This window comes from Mustelus asterias, chromosome 12, assembly GCF_964213995.1.
Source record: "Mustelus asterias chromosome 12, sMusAst1.hap1.1, whole genome shotgun sequence".
Taxonomy (NCBI): domain Eukaryota; kingdom Metazoa; phylum Chordata; class Chondrichthyes; order Carcharhiniformes; family Triakidae; genus Mustelus; species Mustelus asterias.
In genome coordinates this window covers 73,541,624-73,554,736 of record NC_135812.1, presented here as the reverse complement: position 1 = coordinate 73,554,736, position 13,113 = coordinate 73,541,624, and the positions used below count along the sequence as shown (strand labels likewise).

The window sequence follows — 13,113 nt, the reverse complement described above, 5'->3', positions numbered from 1 at the left end:
TTGACAGACTGAGCTTCCAAAACAGGTAGAATCAATATCTTTTCCCAAAGTTAGGCGAGTCTAAAACTAGAGGGCATAGGGTTAAGGTGAGAGCAGAGAGATACAAAAGTGTCCAGAGGGGCAACTTTTTCACACAGAGGGTGGTGAGTGTCTGGAACAAGCTGCCAGAGGTAATAGTAGAGGTGGGTACAATTTTGTCTTTTAAAAAGCATTTAGATAGTTAGATGGGTACGATGAGTATAGAGGGATATGGGCAAAATGCGGGCAATTGGGATTAGCTTAGGGGTTTTAAAGAAAAGGGCGCATGGACAAGTTGGACCGAAGGGCCTGTTTCCATGCTGTAAACCTCTATGACTCTAATTGCAGCCAGTTCTGATAATGCAGCCACCTGTTATTTTGCTTGTTTTCTTTCAGCCAAAATAAAACATTGAACAACACATATGTCTCCAGAGGTATCCATTTGTCTGCGAGGAGTTTGCACATTCTCTCTGTATCAGCGTGGGTTTCCTCCCAGTCTTAAAATGCACAGGTTAGGTGGGTGGGCTATGCTAAATTGCCCCCTAGCATCTAACGATGTGTAGGTTAGGGGGATTAGCCGGGTAAATGCGTGGGCTTACGCGGATAGGGGGGAGGATGGGTCTGGATAAGATGCTCTGTCAGAGCATCGTGCAGACTTGATGGGCTGAATGGCCTCCTTCTGCACTAAAGGGATTCTTTGATTTATAGTAGTGGATGCCATTGCTGAAGGTGATACGGCTGATGTAGCACTTAATGACAAGAACATCTGTAGTGTGAAATGTATTATTCTGCTGCTAAAATTGAAGTGTATTTCTAGGGTCACAAATGCTATTAAGTAAACACAGGGTAAAGGTTGAGCTTAATTCCAGATTCAAAGGTTAATTTCATGTTCATGCCAGTTCCTCATTTTGAAAGATTCTTTTATATTGGAACAGTGATGTTGGCTGTGAGGCATAGGTATGATCGATTCAATCATTCTCTACCTCCCATATATATTGCTGTGTGATAAATACTCAAAGTTTGATGCTGTGCAGAGGTGATTGATCCTATTTCAGGCATCTTTTGTTAACATGTTATGACCACTGGATGTTACAAGTCATTTATATTTTAAACTGTCTTCTTTAATTCAACATACTGTGGGGTAGTGGAGAGGGGTTTGTGACTTCATAAGAAGTCTGGCCAGAGACAAGCTCTTGTGATCTGGTTGCTATGGGAACAGGAACCCAGGTTGAAACTTACTGAAAGGTGCAAGTTTCAACATCTGAACACAAAGGAGAAGGTAGCAAATTCTTGCCACTTGCAGATTCATACTCTGAGGCAGTCAAACTGAGTCTTATGAATGGCCACCCACAAATGCGCTGCTATACCAGATTGAAGAAAAAGTTATGAACCACCAAGGGAAGCGCTGGTGAGGATGGAATCCATGTTTACTAAACAAAAATTCTGAAGAGTTAAATACCATAAATCAGCACGAGTGCTTTGTAACAAGAAGTCTATTTGATTATGCTCAAGGACTGAGTGAAAGGGACTATTTTTCTTTAAAAAAGGATGAAGCTCTCGCGGGAGTGCAGCGAAGGTTTACCAGGCTGATTCCAGGGTTGGCGGGACTGACGTAAGAGGAGAGATTGACTAGATTAGGGTTGTTTTTGCTGGAGTTCAGACAAATGAGGGGAGATCTCATAGAAACTTATAAAATTCTAACAGGACTAGACAGGGTAGATGCAGGGAGGATATTCCCGATGCTGGGTGGGTTCAGAACTAGGGGTCACAGTCTGAGGGTTCGGAGTAGAAGATTTAGGATGGAGATGAGACATTTCTTCACCCAAAGAGCGGTGAGCCTGTGGAATTCATTACCACAGGAAGTGGTTGATGCCAAAACATTGAATGTATTCAAGAGGCGGCTGGATATAGCACTTGGGGCAAATGGGATCAAAGGTTATGGGGAGAAAGCAGGATAAGGCTATTGAGTTGGATGATCAGCCATGATCGTGATGAATGGTGGAGCAGACTCAAAGAGCCAAATGGCCTCCTGCTGCCCCTATCTTCTATGGAATATTTACCCTGGTAAAGCAAGAACAAGAGATCGGGAAGGGCTTTGGACTTTAATCACAAGAGTACAGTTCTGCAGAGTACAATTAATGTACAAATGCACCATAGGGTTTTTGATTGTGTTAAGAAGTTCTATGTAATTGATTGTACTAATTGCCTATTAAGTAATGTTTAGTCAATGTTGATTTAAATTTGTTACAGTAAAAATCTTAAGACATGAAATTTTGTTATGTGACCCTTTTCATAGCTTACTGAGAAATTTATATATAGGTCTCTACAGGGGTTGTAACAATGTTTTGTATGATATTTGATCCACTGAAGTATTATATTCACAAAGAAAGACATAAACATCGTTTGTGTACTTTTCGACCAAAGTACTTTTGAAGTGTAATGATGGTTGTAATGTAAGAAACAGCGCCAATTTGTGTATAGCACGTTCCCACAAACAGCAATAAGATAATTAGCAAATAATTTGTTCTTACTGATGTTAGCTGAGGGATAAATAATGAGAAGGACACTCGGAGAACTCTGCTGCTCTTCAAATAGTGTCATAGCATCTCTTACATGCAACAGAGGGGGCAGATGGGCCTCAGTAACAGTTTATTGAAAGATAGCACCTGTGACGGGACTGTTAGTCTAGATTGTGTGTCTTGAGTTTCTGAAGTGGAACTCAAAATGCACAACCTTGTGATTTAGTGGGGAAAGTGCTGCCACTAAGCCAAGGCAGTAGCCAATCACAATCAAAGATAAATTATATACAAATAATAAACCTATGAGTGAGGAATGAGTGAGAAAAGGCAAGATCAATCAATCAAGCTTGAACCATCTGCAAACTCCACCAACAGGTGAACCAAAGCACTCATATAGATTATGAAAATATTTTCAGCTGCCACTTTGATTTCTTCAATGTGAAGATTTCCCAACAAGGTTAACATAAGAAATGCTGAATTTACAGGAAAATGTGAAAATTGACATGCATTTCCAGTGTTTGAATTGTCTTTAAACACATTTTCTATTGGAGGCCTGTGGCTCTCTTGAAAAGGATGAGACTGGAGTTCATGGCGGTTTCCCAACTTGGCAACATCAACTGAAGGGATTGAAGGGCAATAAACCACAATGCCCAGTGTGCACCAAGTCTTACTGTTTTTATGATCGGCCCCCGCCATTGTCAATTATTGAGGACCCAATACCTCAAGAAACTATTGTAGGGCACTGAAATCAGTTCAAATGTTTATGTATAAAAGCATTGAAAAGTGAAGACTTTTCCTTGGTTAAACGTAGGCAACTGCATTCAATGGGCTTATTTATTTAGCAAACACAGTACATTACCTGTGTGAGAAACGACACCTTGACATTTGATTTTTATTCTTGGTCACGTAATAGATACAGCAACTTTATTTATATATCCACATTAGAACAGCTAACAATGACAAAAGAATAATTCTGGAAGGACAAATTTGAAGGGTTTTATTTTATGAATAAAACCCTGACTTTTAAAACAAAAATTAGTAATTTAAGTATTGATGAGGCAAGTAGTTGAAGCTTTCCGTCTTGCACTCACTGATAGTTAAATTTGATATTCTTGCCTTTGTCCTGATGAGTGCAAGACAAAAAGCTTTGGTAACATGTTTTTTTTCCAGCAATATTCAAGTTCTGTACTACCAAGCGATTGTTAATGCAAAGCACCGAGTACGAACAATATGTACTAATTATGATAATAGATGTCGAAAGATCCAGGTATGGGATTACATTAGTTTCATTTCAGAATTAACATTGCCACAGCTGCAATGAGTAAACTACCTCATTTTATATTACTTCTGTGATCTTTCAAGTCAGTTCCCAAAAATTTGTGTATGCCAATGACATATACAAAGCCAATAAAGAGCTCAACATCCAAATGAATGGCTCCAAGTTAAAGCACCAGCCAACTCCAAAATACCTCGGAGTGACGAGAGATGGAACACTGACATTCAGAGAACATCTAAAAACAGCTAAGGTCAAGTCCAGAAACTTGATTGCCAAACTAGCAAACTCAATGTGGGCTGCTGCCACCACTCGCTCTTTCATACTCAGTAGTAGCATATTGCTCTTTGGTCAAGGTCATCTCATACAAACACACCCACAGAGCTGATACCCAGCTGAATGCTACCATGCGTATCAGTATTGGAACACTACACTCAACATCAGTTCCTTGGCTCCCTGTCCTGACACACATCACTTCTCCACATATCCGCTGATTTGCAACAACCCACAGAATAAAGAGTAAGTTTGCAATGCTCCCCACATGCCACTTCATGCTGATCTTCAGTCCACCCAAGGCAGGACTCCCATCAAGAAGGGACGATCTGGAAAAACTCACCCACACAGAGCTTCAACGCAAATTCCACCTGGATAAATGAATGGGAATCATTGGACAGGACAAATAAGTACCTGGTCTCAAACCAACCCAACAGCTGCCTGGTTTCAATCTTCCAAGGAATGATCCACCCTCAACAAGTTCAAGATTGACCATGTCTGCTGCTTGCCAACTTCCACTAATGGGGTATTAGGCAACATGGTGGAACAGTGGTTAGCACTTCTCCCTCACAGTGCCAGGGATCCAGGTTTAATTCCTGGTTTGGGTCACTGTCTGTGTGGAGTTCGCACTTTCTTTCCATGTCTGTGTGGGTTTCCTCGGGTGCTCCGGTTTCCTCCCATACTCCAAAAGACGTGCTGGTTAGATGCATTGGTTTTGCTAAATTCTCCCTCAGTGTACCCGAGCAGGCACCGGAACGTGGCGACTGGGGGATTTTCACAGTAACCTGCATTGCAGTGGTAATGTAAACCTACTTGTAACACTAGGAAATAAACTTCAATTTTAAAACTTTAAAAAACTTTAGCCCCAGCCCTCTATGTACCTGCGGGAGAACAAACTGTGCACCACATCACTGAAGAGTGCCCAATCCACAAACTCAGCAGAGGCTTATCTGCCCTCAGCACAGCAGGACAGGAATAAACTGCTTGGCTTAGGGACTTGGCATTCGCTAATTAAATAAATTCAGTTGTGAAGATGTTTGCAAAAAGTGTGCGTTGCATGTCTTTTTGACCTCTCTTTTAAAGCCACTTCCTAAATAGATAAACAATAAGAGTACAGCTTTTCTCTGTGGCACTTTGGAATTTATTTATGGAACTGTGGTATATGAGGGCAGCAAAGGTATTCGTCTCCCCGCAGTGAGTGAAGGGATTAGGTATTTATTTTTCTGGAACAAATCTAAAAACACTTACTTCAGTGCTGCTGGAGAGCTCTTACAAACCACTTTCCAGAAAAGTTCACCTACCCTCGGCAACAGTGTAACCTCTGACTCAGTATGAGACCCGCTAGCAATTATGCATAAAAATACATTTTAAAAAAACATTTAATCATCATATTTTGACACAGATATGACTTCAGATAGTCATATCTGATCAGCAACAATGCAATTTAATCAACAATCTTTACCCTTCCATTAAAACAAAACTCTCCAAATAATGTACATAGTTCTAACAATGGTTTGGATTACATATTCACATTGAAATTTACGTGCCATAATGAAACTTTTGACACTGTTAATTCCCCTCGCCCTACTTTGCAATAAAAAAGCAGAATGTGACTGCAGACCATTTTGTTCTGTTTTACTCATTTATTATGGATATTTTAAAAAAAGAATCATGACAATATAAATCAAATATTTCACTCGTTTAATACATTTATGCTCTGATTCCAGTCTTTCAATCACAGTCAATTATTGCAGGTTGAAGTGGCACTGAATAATAATTGGAGGATTACTTTGCGTTCTGACCACACTTTTCACTTCTTTGTTTGTATATTCTTTCATGGGATGTGGGCCTTGTTGGCAAGGCCAGTATATATAGCCCGTTTCTATACAATGGCGTACCCCACTGGGCCTTTTCAGGGGGCAGTTAAGAGTCAACTACATTGCTGCAGGTCTGGAGTCATTTATAGGCCAGACCAGATAAGGACGGCACATTTCCCTTCTTAAATGACATTAATGAACCAGATGGGCTTTTTGTGACAATTCGGGAGTTTCATTGTCCGCATTACTGACACTAGCTTTTTAAAAAAATTCCAGATTTATTTAATTAGCTGAATTTAAATTCCCCAGCTATCCAGGTGGGAAATGAACTCAGACTCCAGATCATTAGCCCAGATCTCCGGACTACGAGTCCAGTAACAAAACCACTATGCAATTTACCCTCCTAATACAAATACTGGTACATAATTATTAGATATTGTTCACTCAAGATTATTAGTAAAGTGTGATGATGAATGTGTACATTTTTTGATGTATATCCACTTGAAATATGAAATTAGACTATTTATATGTGATGACCTTCCAAATTGTGCAGAAACAATCTTTGAGGGGATGGAATGGTTGTGGCCATTCTGTCCTTTGTGGTAGCAACTTGAGATGAAGGATTAAAAGTATCACACACATTGTACTGATTTAGTTGCAATTATTGTATTGGTACAATAAATAAATCTGGTGAAAACAGGAGTCGTGATTTAGATACTATTTTTTTATACAGTTCCACAATGTAACTTTCAACATGAGAATGGGATCTTTCTGTTCTATCAGTTTCAAAGGACATGTTCAGCAACATCAATTGATGATTGACTGTAGTTAAGTCTGACTTCATATAGGGGAAGAATGAAGTTCAAGTACAGGGACATGAAATAATAATTCTAAATCAATACTGAAAAATTAACTTTAATGTGCCATATAAACTGTTAGAGCACTCCTGAACAAAGACGTCATTGTTAACTGTGAATGTTTTATTAGCCTCGAACATCCCTTCTATGTGGCTGGAAATCCCAAAGGTTCTCCAACAGATGAATGTTCTGGAGTGACTTCATAATAAGTCCAATTCAATGAAGTGTCACAATTCTGGGACAATTTCTTTTTGGAAGAATGCATCTGAATGATGTATTTTACAATTCGTTTTAAGAACACAAAACGTTTGTGGTGCAAATCACAGGCCATTGATTTTTCAAGAGATTTTGGATTTTCAGAATTCTCCTTCATGATGGAAAGAATTACTGGCATTTTAATTTGTTATTGGTGTGTTTACGGAATGTGATTAAGGGATAGGATCCAAGAACATGTCAAGGGGCATATTTCAGGGAGAATGGAAGACATGTTATAACCAAGTTAAAGTTTTAATTTAAGTTTATTTATTAGTGTCACAAGCAGGCTTACATTAACACTGCAATGAAGTTACTGTGAAAATCCGTAGTCGCCACACTCCGGCGCTTGTTTGGGTACACAGAGGGAGAATTTAGTGTCAGAATTTGGCCAATCCACCTAACCAGCACGTCTTTCGGACTGTGGGAGGAAACTGGAGCATCCAGAGAAAACCCACACAGACACGGGGAGAACGTGCAGACTCCGCACATACAGTGACCCAAGCTCAGGAATCAAACCCGGGTCCCTGATGCTGAGATGCAGCAGTGCTAACCACTGTGCCACTTTCAACATGAGAACTTTATAGACACAACAGAGTTGAAAATATAGGACCTACTTTAGGATTGAATTATGAGGGCAGATTGCATAAACGTAGCCTGTATTCTCTGGAGTTTAGAAGATTGAGGTTGATCTGATCAAGGCATTTAGAATGTCATAAAGATTCCATAGGGTATATACAGATAAACTATTTACCCTAATGAGCGAAGAACCTGGTGGCATAGAAACAGAGCTCGGTCAGGTAGGAAAAATTCAAGAAGTATTTCTCCACAAAAGGTTGTGGACATCTGGAATTGTCTTCCCCAAAGGCTGTGGATTCTGGTATAATCGGAGCCTGTGAGATTTAGTTAAGGGAATTAATGAATACGGAGTCATAGCAAGTAAATGCAGATGAGGTACAGCTCAGCAATTAAGTACTGAATGGCTGAGCAGGTTTGAGGGCATGAATGGCCGACTGGTGTTCCTAAGAAAATTAAAAAAGACAATTTTTATGTCACATGACAGAATCAAAAACGATTGTACAAATTCCCGGAACAAATCAGTGCATCCCACTGAATGAGGCCATAGCAACACGATACAGAAATGGTCTTTACCGCCTTCTGGAGATTTCTCAATAAAAATGAATGTTATGCTTGCATTTCTGTTTTAACGCTGTGATGAGCTGTTCCCTCATTTCCAAATAGAGATTTCTTGCAGGTTAGCATGAGGAGCAATAGCATAGGGAGATGCCAGAGGCTGCAAAAGAAAAGTTTCCGAGCACTGCTGCGATCCGAATCCCTGTAAAATCGATAGCCGAGGTAGCTGATGTACAAGTTGATTGGGAGTGAAATGAGTGGGAAAGTCCACGTGGTTACATCAAATACAGGACACAGTGTTGACAGTCCAATGAGCGCAATGCAGTGGCGGAAGGCCACACGTTTGCACAGCGATGGATGTGTGACTGACATCATGCGGTAGCCACCTCTTGAGTAGTCTTCTCGAAGGTTCCAGCTTAAAGCATTGAAATGTGGGAACTGCCAGGAATACAGGATACCACCCAATAACAAGGCACCTAAACAGGGGGACAGGGAGGCAAGTATAAGTTTTCAAACAATGACAAACTCATGTTATTTTCTAAAACAATTAAATTCTAAGAAATTTATCTTCCGCACATAAGTGTAGAAATATTACACTAAAAATATTAAGCTTTTATACTCAATTCCTTGCTCAATAATTCCTTATTGCCTTAAGCCCTTGTAAAGTGACAGGGAAATCAACTTGGCCCATTCCTTCACACATTCCAGTATTCACATTGGCTTTGGCACTGACTAACACACCATACTATCTATATGAAAACCAGAGAAAAATAAACCACATTAATTACAGTGCTCAAAAGGTGTGACTCGGTCATGAATTATTAAACTTTTCGATCCACAATTTTGTTTATGGCAAAATAGTCTAAGGCATTAAAGGAATCTCAACAGTGTATTCTGACAGTGCAGCCTCGTCACTCCCCTTCTATTTTGTCACTCACTGGAATCTGCAAGACTATTAGATAAGATAAATTAATGCTGCTATGTTGAACTATTCCTAAATATAAATGTTCCTATGACCACTAGATGAGCATGTCACATTTTGTTAACTATTTTATCATTGCTGGTAAGGATAAAAATGCAGGAACAAGTGAAGAAAATAGTTGTGTCTCCAGGAAGTTGACAGAAGACCCTTACTATACCTGTACCCTCATTATGTCTTCAAAATGTGGGAGAACCTGACCAGTCAGTATTACAAGAAAGAATTGCACATTGTTAATCAAGAAAATTTGTTTTGTCTGCCTGACTTGAATACATCTCTTAAAGATAAGGGTTCAGAATCCATCGTCTCATATAGTTGGACTACCTCAGTCATCCATTTACAAAACTCTCAGCAGATAAGAGATCAATTACATATTAGATCCTCATTGCATGCGATTAAATCTATTTCAAATGTCACAAATATCAAGGAATGATCCAGAATGATAGTAAAATATGTACTGTATCTATTTGCCTTAAAATCCATTCTGAGAAAACAATTAGATGTTATAGATGTAATTGGGTGAAATAAAAAAGGAACCTGCAATGACTCCAATCAGGTCATTGAGATTAGCCTAGGATCCAATTGATGGGCCAATCAGGGAGCCTTTGCCTTGTACTTAACCGCGGGTGTCAGTTCCTGGAGATAGACTGCTAACTGATAGCACTCTGTGTCCCGCTGTTAGACTTGTAAATAAAGGGATTTTGCTGAAGGGACTTCTGCCTCCACAGACTTATTACAGAACCTAGGACAGTTTTATGGCGCAACACGTACAACTATTTCAGTTACATAAGAGTATAGAGGTTTGCACTCAGTTCTGCACCCATCAAGCCAACAATCTAATTTGGGCCCTTAGGAGAAAGCACAAAGCTGAGGTGAAGTGATACTGCCCAGCGAGGGAGGGAAATCCAAATGCAGATTCAGCCTCTCCCTGTGCAGTGATACAACGATCACCAAAGGTGGGGACTGGTGTGCAACATGATAGAGGCAGAGACTAGATAAAAAGTAAAACATGTCAATTATCAAGGGTAATATAACACAAGCATGAACTGAAGATTTAATGGCTAGCTTTAGGAAAATGTCAACATTCTGTCGTAAGTTTGTGTCACTTAAGACATAACCTCAGAAACGTCAAAGTGAGGTCCTTAAGAGGCAGAACTAATGTTATCCTCCCTTTAGTCACAAATATTGGAAATTCCCAACACAGGATTTTGATTTTATGATGATTTGCACAGACCCATATATATTTTTATAGTGTTCATTGATTCAGCATAGATAGATGGGCGGCACAGTAGCACAGTGGTTAGCACTGCTGCTTCACAGCTCCAGGGACCTGGGTTCGATTCCCGGCTTGGGTCACTGTCTGTGTGGAGTTTGCACATTCTCCTCGTGTCTGCGTGGGTTTCCTCCCACAGTCCAAAGATGTGCCGGTTGGATTGATTGGCCAAGCTAAAAATTGCCCTTGGTGTCCTGGGATGTGTAGGTTAGAGGGATTAGTGGGTAAATATGTGGGTAGGGCCTGGGTGGGATTGTGGTCGGTGCAGACTCGATGGGCCGAATGGCCTCTTTCTGTACTGTAGGGTTTCTATGATTTCTATGATAGTTTAATACTACCTCTGCAAAGTTCTTGTAAGGAAACTAATGCCACGCGTTGGAACAAAGTACAAAATTGTTTCTGTTGTGACATCTCTGTCAGTAGTCAAGGAGTCTAAAGTGTTAACTAGGTGAAGTGACCAGCTTTAGAATTCTTTTAAGTCCGTTCTGAAACACCTCAATTTTAATTTTGCTCTGGCACCATTTTCAATTCAAACATTTCAGACACAGTCACCTCAGAATTTCATGGAATAATGGAATTCTAATGCCTTAAGTATCACTTTGTAAGAAATAGCAGGGATTGAATATTTGATAACCAATTATAGAATACTACACAAAGGAAGAATTTGATAACTCAGTTAGTTCATCATAATTTTCCAAAGGATATGTTCTGTTAGTACTCACGGACGATCCTCTTTACAGCTCAGCACGGAAGTAACAGGATAGACAAGAGTCATTAGTCCTGTTTACATTAGCAGATGGAATGACTATCTGGTCAGTGGGGTTGACAGAGCCTGGAGCTGCCCTGTTTACATTACAGTCTCAGATCAGGGCAGCTCTGATGACAGATTATGAGTTGCATATGCTAGTTTCACTTGGAAATGTGTCAAAGGCTACAATATGTCAGATACTTCCAACGGTATTCAGCTGGCTTCGCAGTGGCTAGGTAGCTCAGAGGCCACCACAGTGAGGCAGCAGTTTATATAACACTTATTCTGATGTCAAACTATTACAAAGCACGAGGAAGGAAAAGACTTGTGGTTCCAAAGTGATTGTACTAGATTTATAGCATCGATTGGAAGTGGAATATGACCAAAATCAGTTGAAATTCAACCTTGATGTCAAACAATTTAAATCTTCTGAGTTAGTAATAGTTTGATATTACTTTATCGCTTTTATTGTATTTATAGCTGGAGGTCAGAACAATGTCCCTACACTCCATTTGCTCTGTTCTTGCAGTTTTAGTGGAAACAAAATTTATCGTTAAAAAGTGTTTATAAACATTGTTAAGGAAGCTTGTCTTGCCAAGAGCCAGTACAGTAACTGTGACCAGCTCTGCTCCAAATGTTCCACATCATTTAGAGAGTTCCTGGGATTACAGCAGAAGGAAGATACAAATTTCCCCCAAGATTGAATCCATGTTGTATTCACTTTGCCACAAACATTAGAGCTTGAATGCGACTACTGACCATTAAGGTCCCTCATCAATGTATTTCAGGCAAAGCAGTGAGTGTTTCCATGATTGAAAACTGCTGCATTAATATCAATTCACGTCTGCAGTAAAACAGTGCTCACTTGAATACTGTTGATCCCAGGCCACCAAGGCAGAACACTCTGCTGCCTTTCTGCTGAGTCACCACCCACTATGAGAAAATCTCTTTATCTGATTAACAATTAATGATAAGGGCCATCATGTGTCCATTGGGACCACCTTAGATCAGTTGCTGGGTGGTTTGTGCATTTGTTATAAGCCCTTAATTTGTGCCTCGCCCAAATGGTTAGATCTAGTCTAACAATGATGTGACATTTAGTAACAAGTGGGTCAAGTGCAATCTATGATTTGAATTTGTGCCAGGAGAATATTCATCCATCTGAATAGCCACAAACACGGTTCTTTCTAAACCCCAACTCAGGAAATAGGTTCAGAAACAAGTAAAGGATGACAATTAACTGAACAATCACGTTGATCTTCATAGGAACAGTGGTCCAATGACATCTGGCATAAACATCTGAATGTGAACTAATTGGTTTAATCTTAAAACAGTTGGCCTTTAAATATACAGAAAAAACCCTTGGCGTTCAGAAGCTCCAACTGTACTGCTAACATATTTGGGGAATGTGGTTCTGTGCTAGGAGTGCAGGAATCTCAATTGAGATATTCAGTCTCAAAAATGGCAAAATTAATACAAACTAGGTAACTATTTGCTGCTATGCTGATTATTTTACTGAAATAAATGCATGTCTGCATGATTCTCAACAGATCTCAAGATAGTCCAGGTTAGGTGGATTGGCCATGCTAAATTGTCCCTTAGTGTCCAAAGATCTGTAGGTTAGGGGGATTAGCGGGGTAAATACCAGGTTTGCGGAGATAGGGCCTGGGTGAGGTGCTCTGTCAGTCGGTGCAGACTCGTCGGGCCAAATGGCCTCTTTTTGTAGGGATCCTATGATTATGGATGAGGAAGGTTGTTTTACAGAATTCATTCTTAGGTGTGGGCATCGTTGGAAAGAACTATTGCTCATCTATCACTGCCCTTGCAAAGGTGGTGGTGAATTGTCTTCGTCAACTGCTGCAGTCCATGTAGTGAAGATACATCCAAAGCGTTGTTAGGGAGGGAACTCCAGGATTTTGACCCACTAATAGTGAAGGAACAGAGATATGTTTCCAAGTCAGGATGGTGGG

At 40.0% G+C, this 13,113-nt stretch overlaps 1 protein-coding gene across 1 annotated transcript in view; it reads right to left on the bottom strand.

Moving 5' to 3' along the window:
• Positions 1-5,767: 5,767 nt before the first annotated feature.
• cox10 (cytochrome c oxidase assembly factor heme A:farnesyltransferase COX10) overlaps positions 5,768-13,113 on the bottom strand; it is a 136,367-nt gene continuing 129,021 nt past the window's right edge. The window contains exon 7 of the mRNA XM_078225432.1: positions 5,768-8,619. Within this exon, the coding sequence (XP_078081558.1) occupies positions 8,195-8,619 (425 nt within the window). The 3' untranslated portion in view covers positions 5,768-8,194. The remainder of the gene's footprint in view (positions 8,620-13,113) is intronic.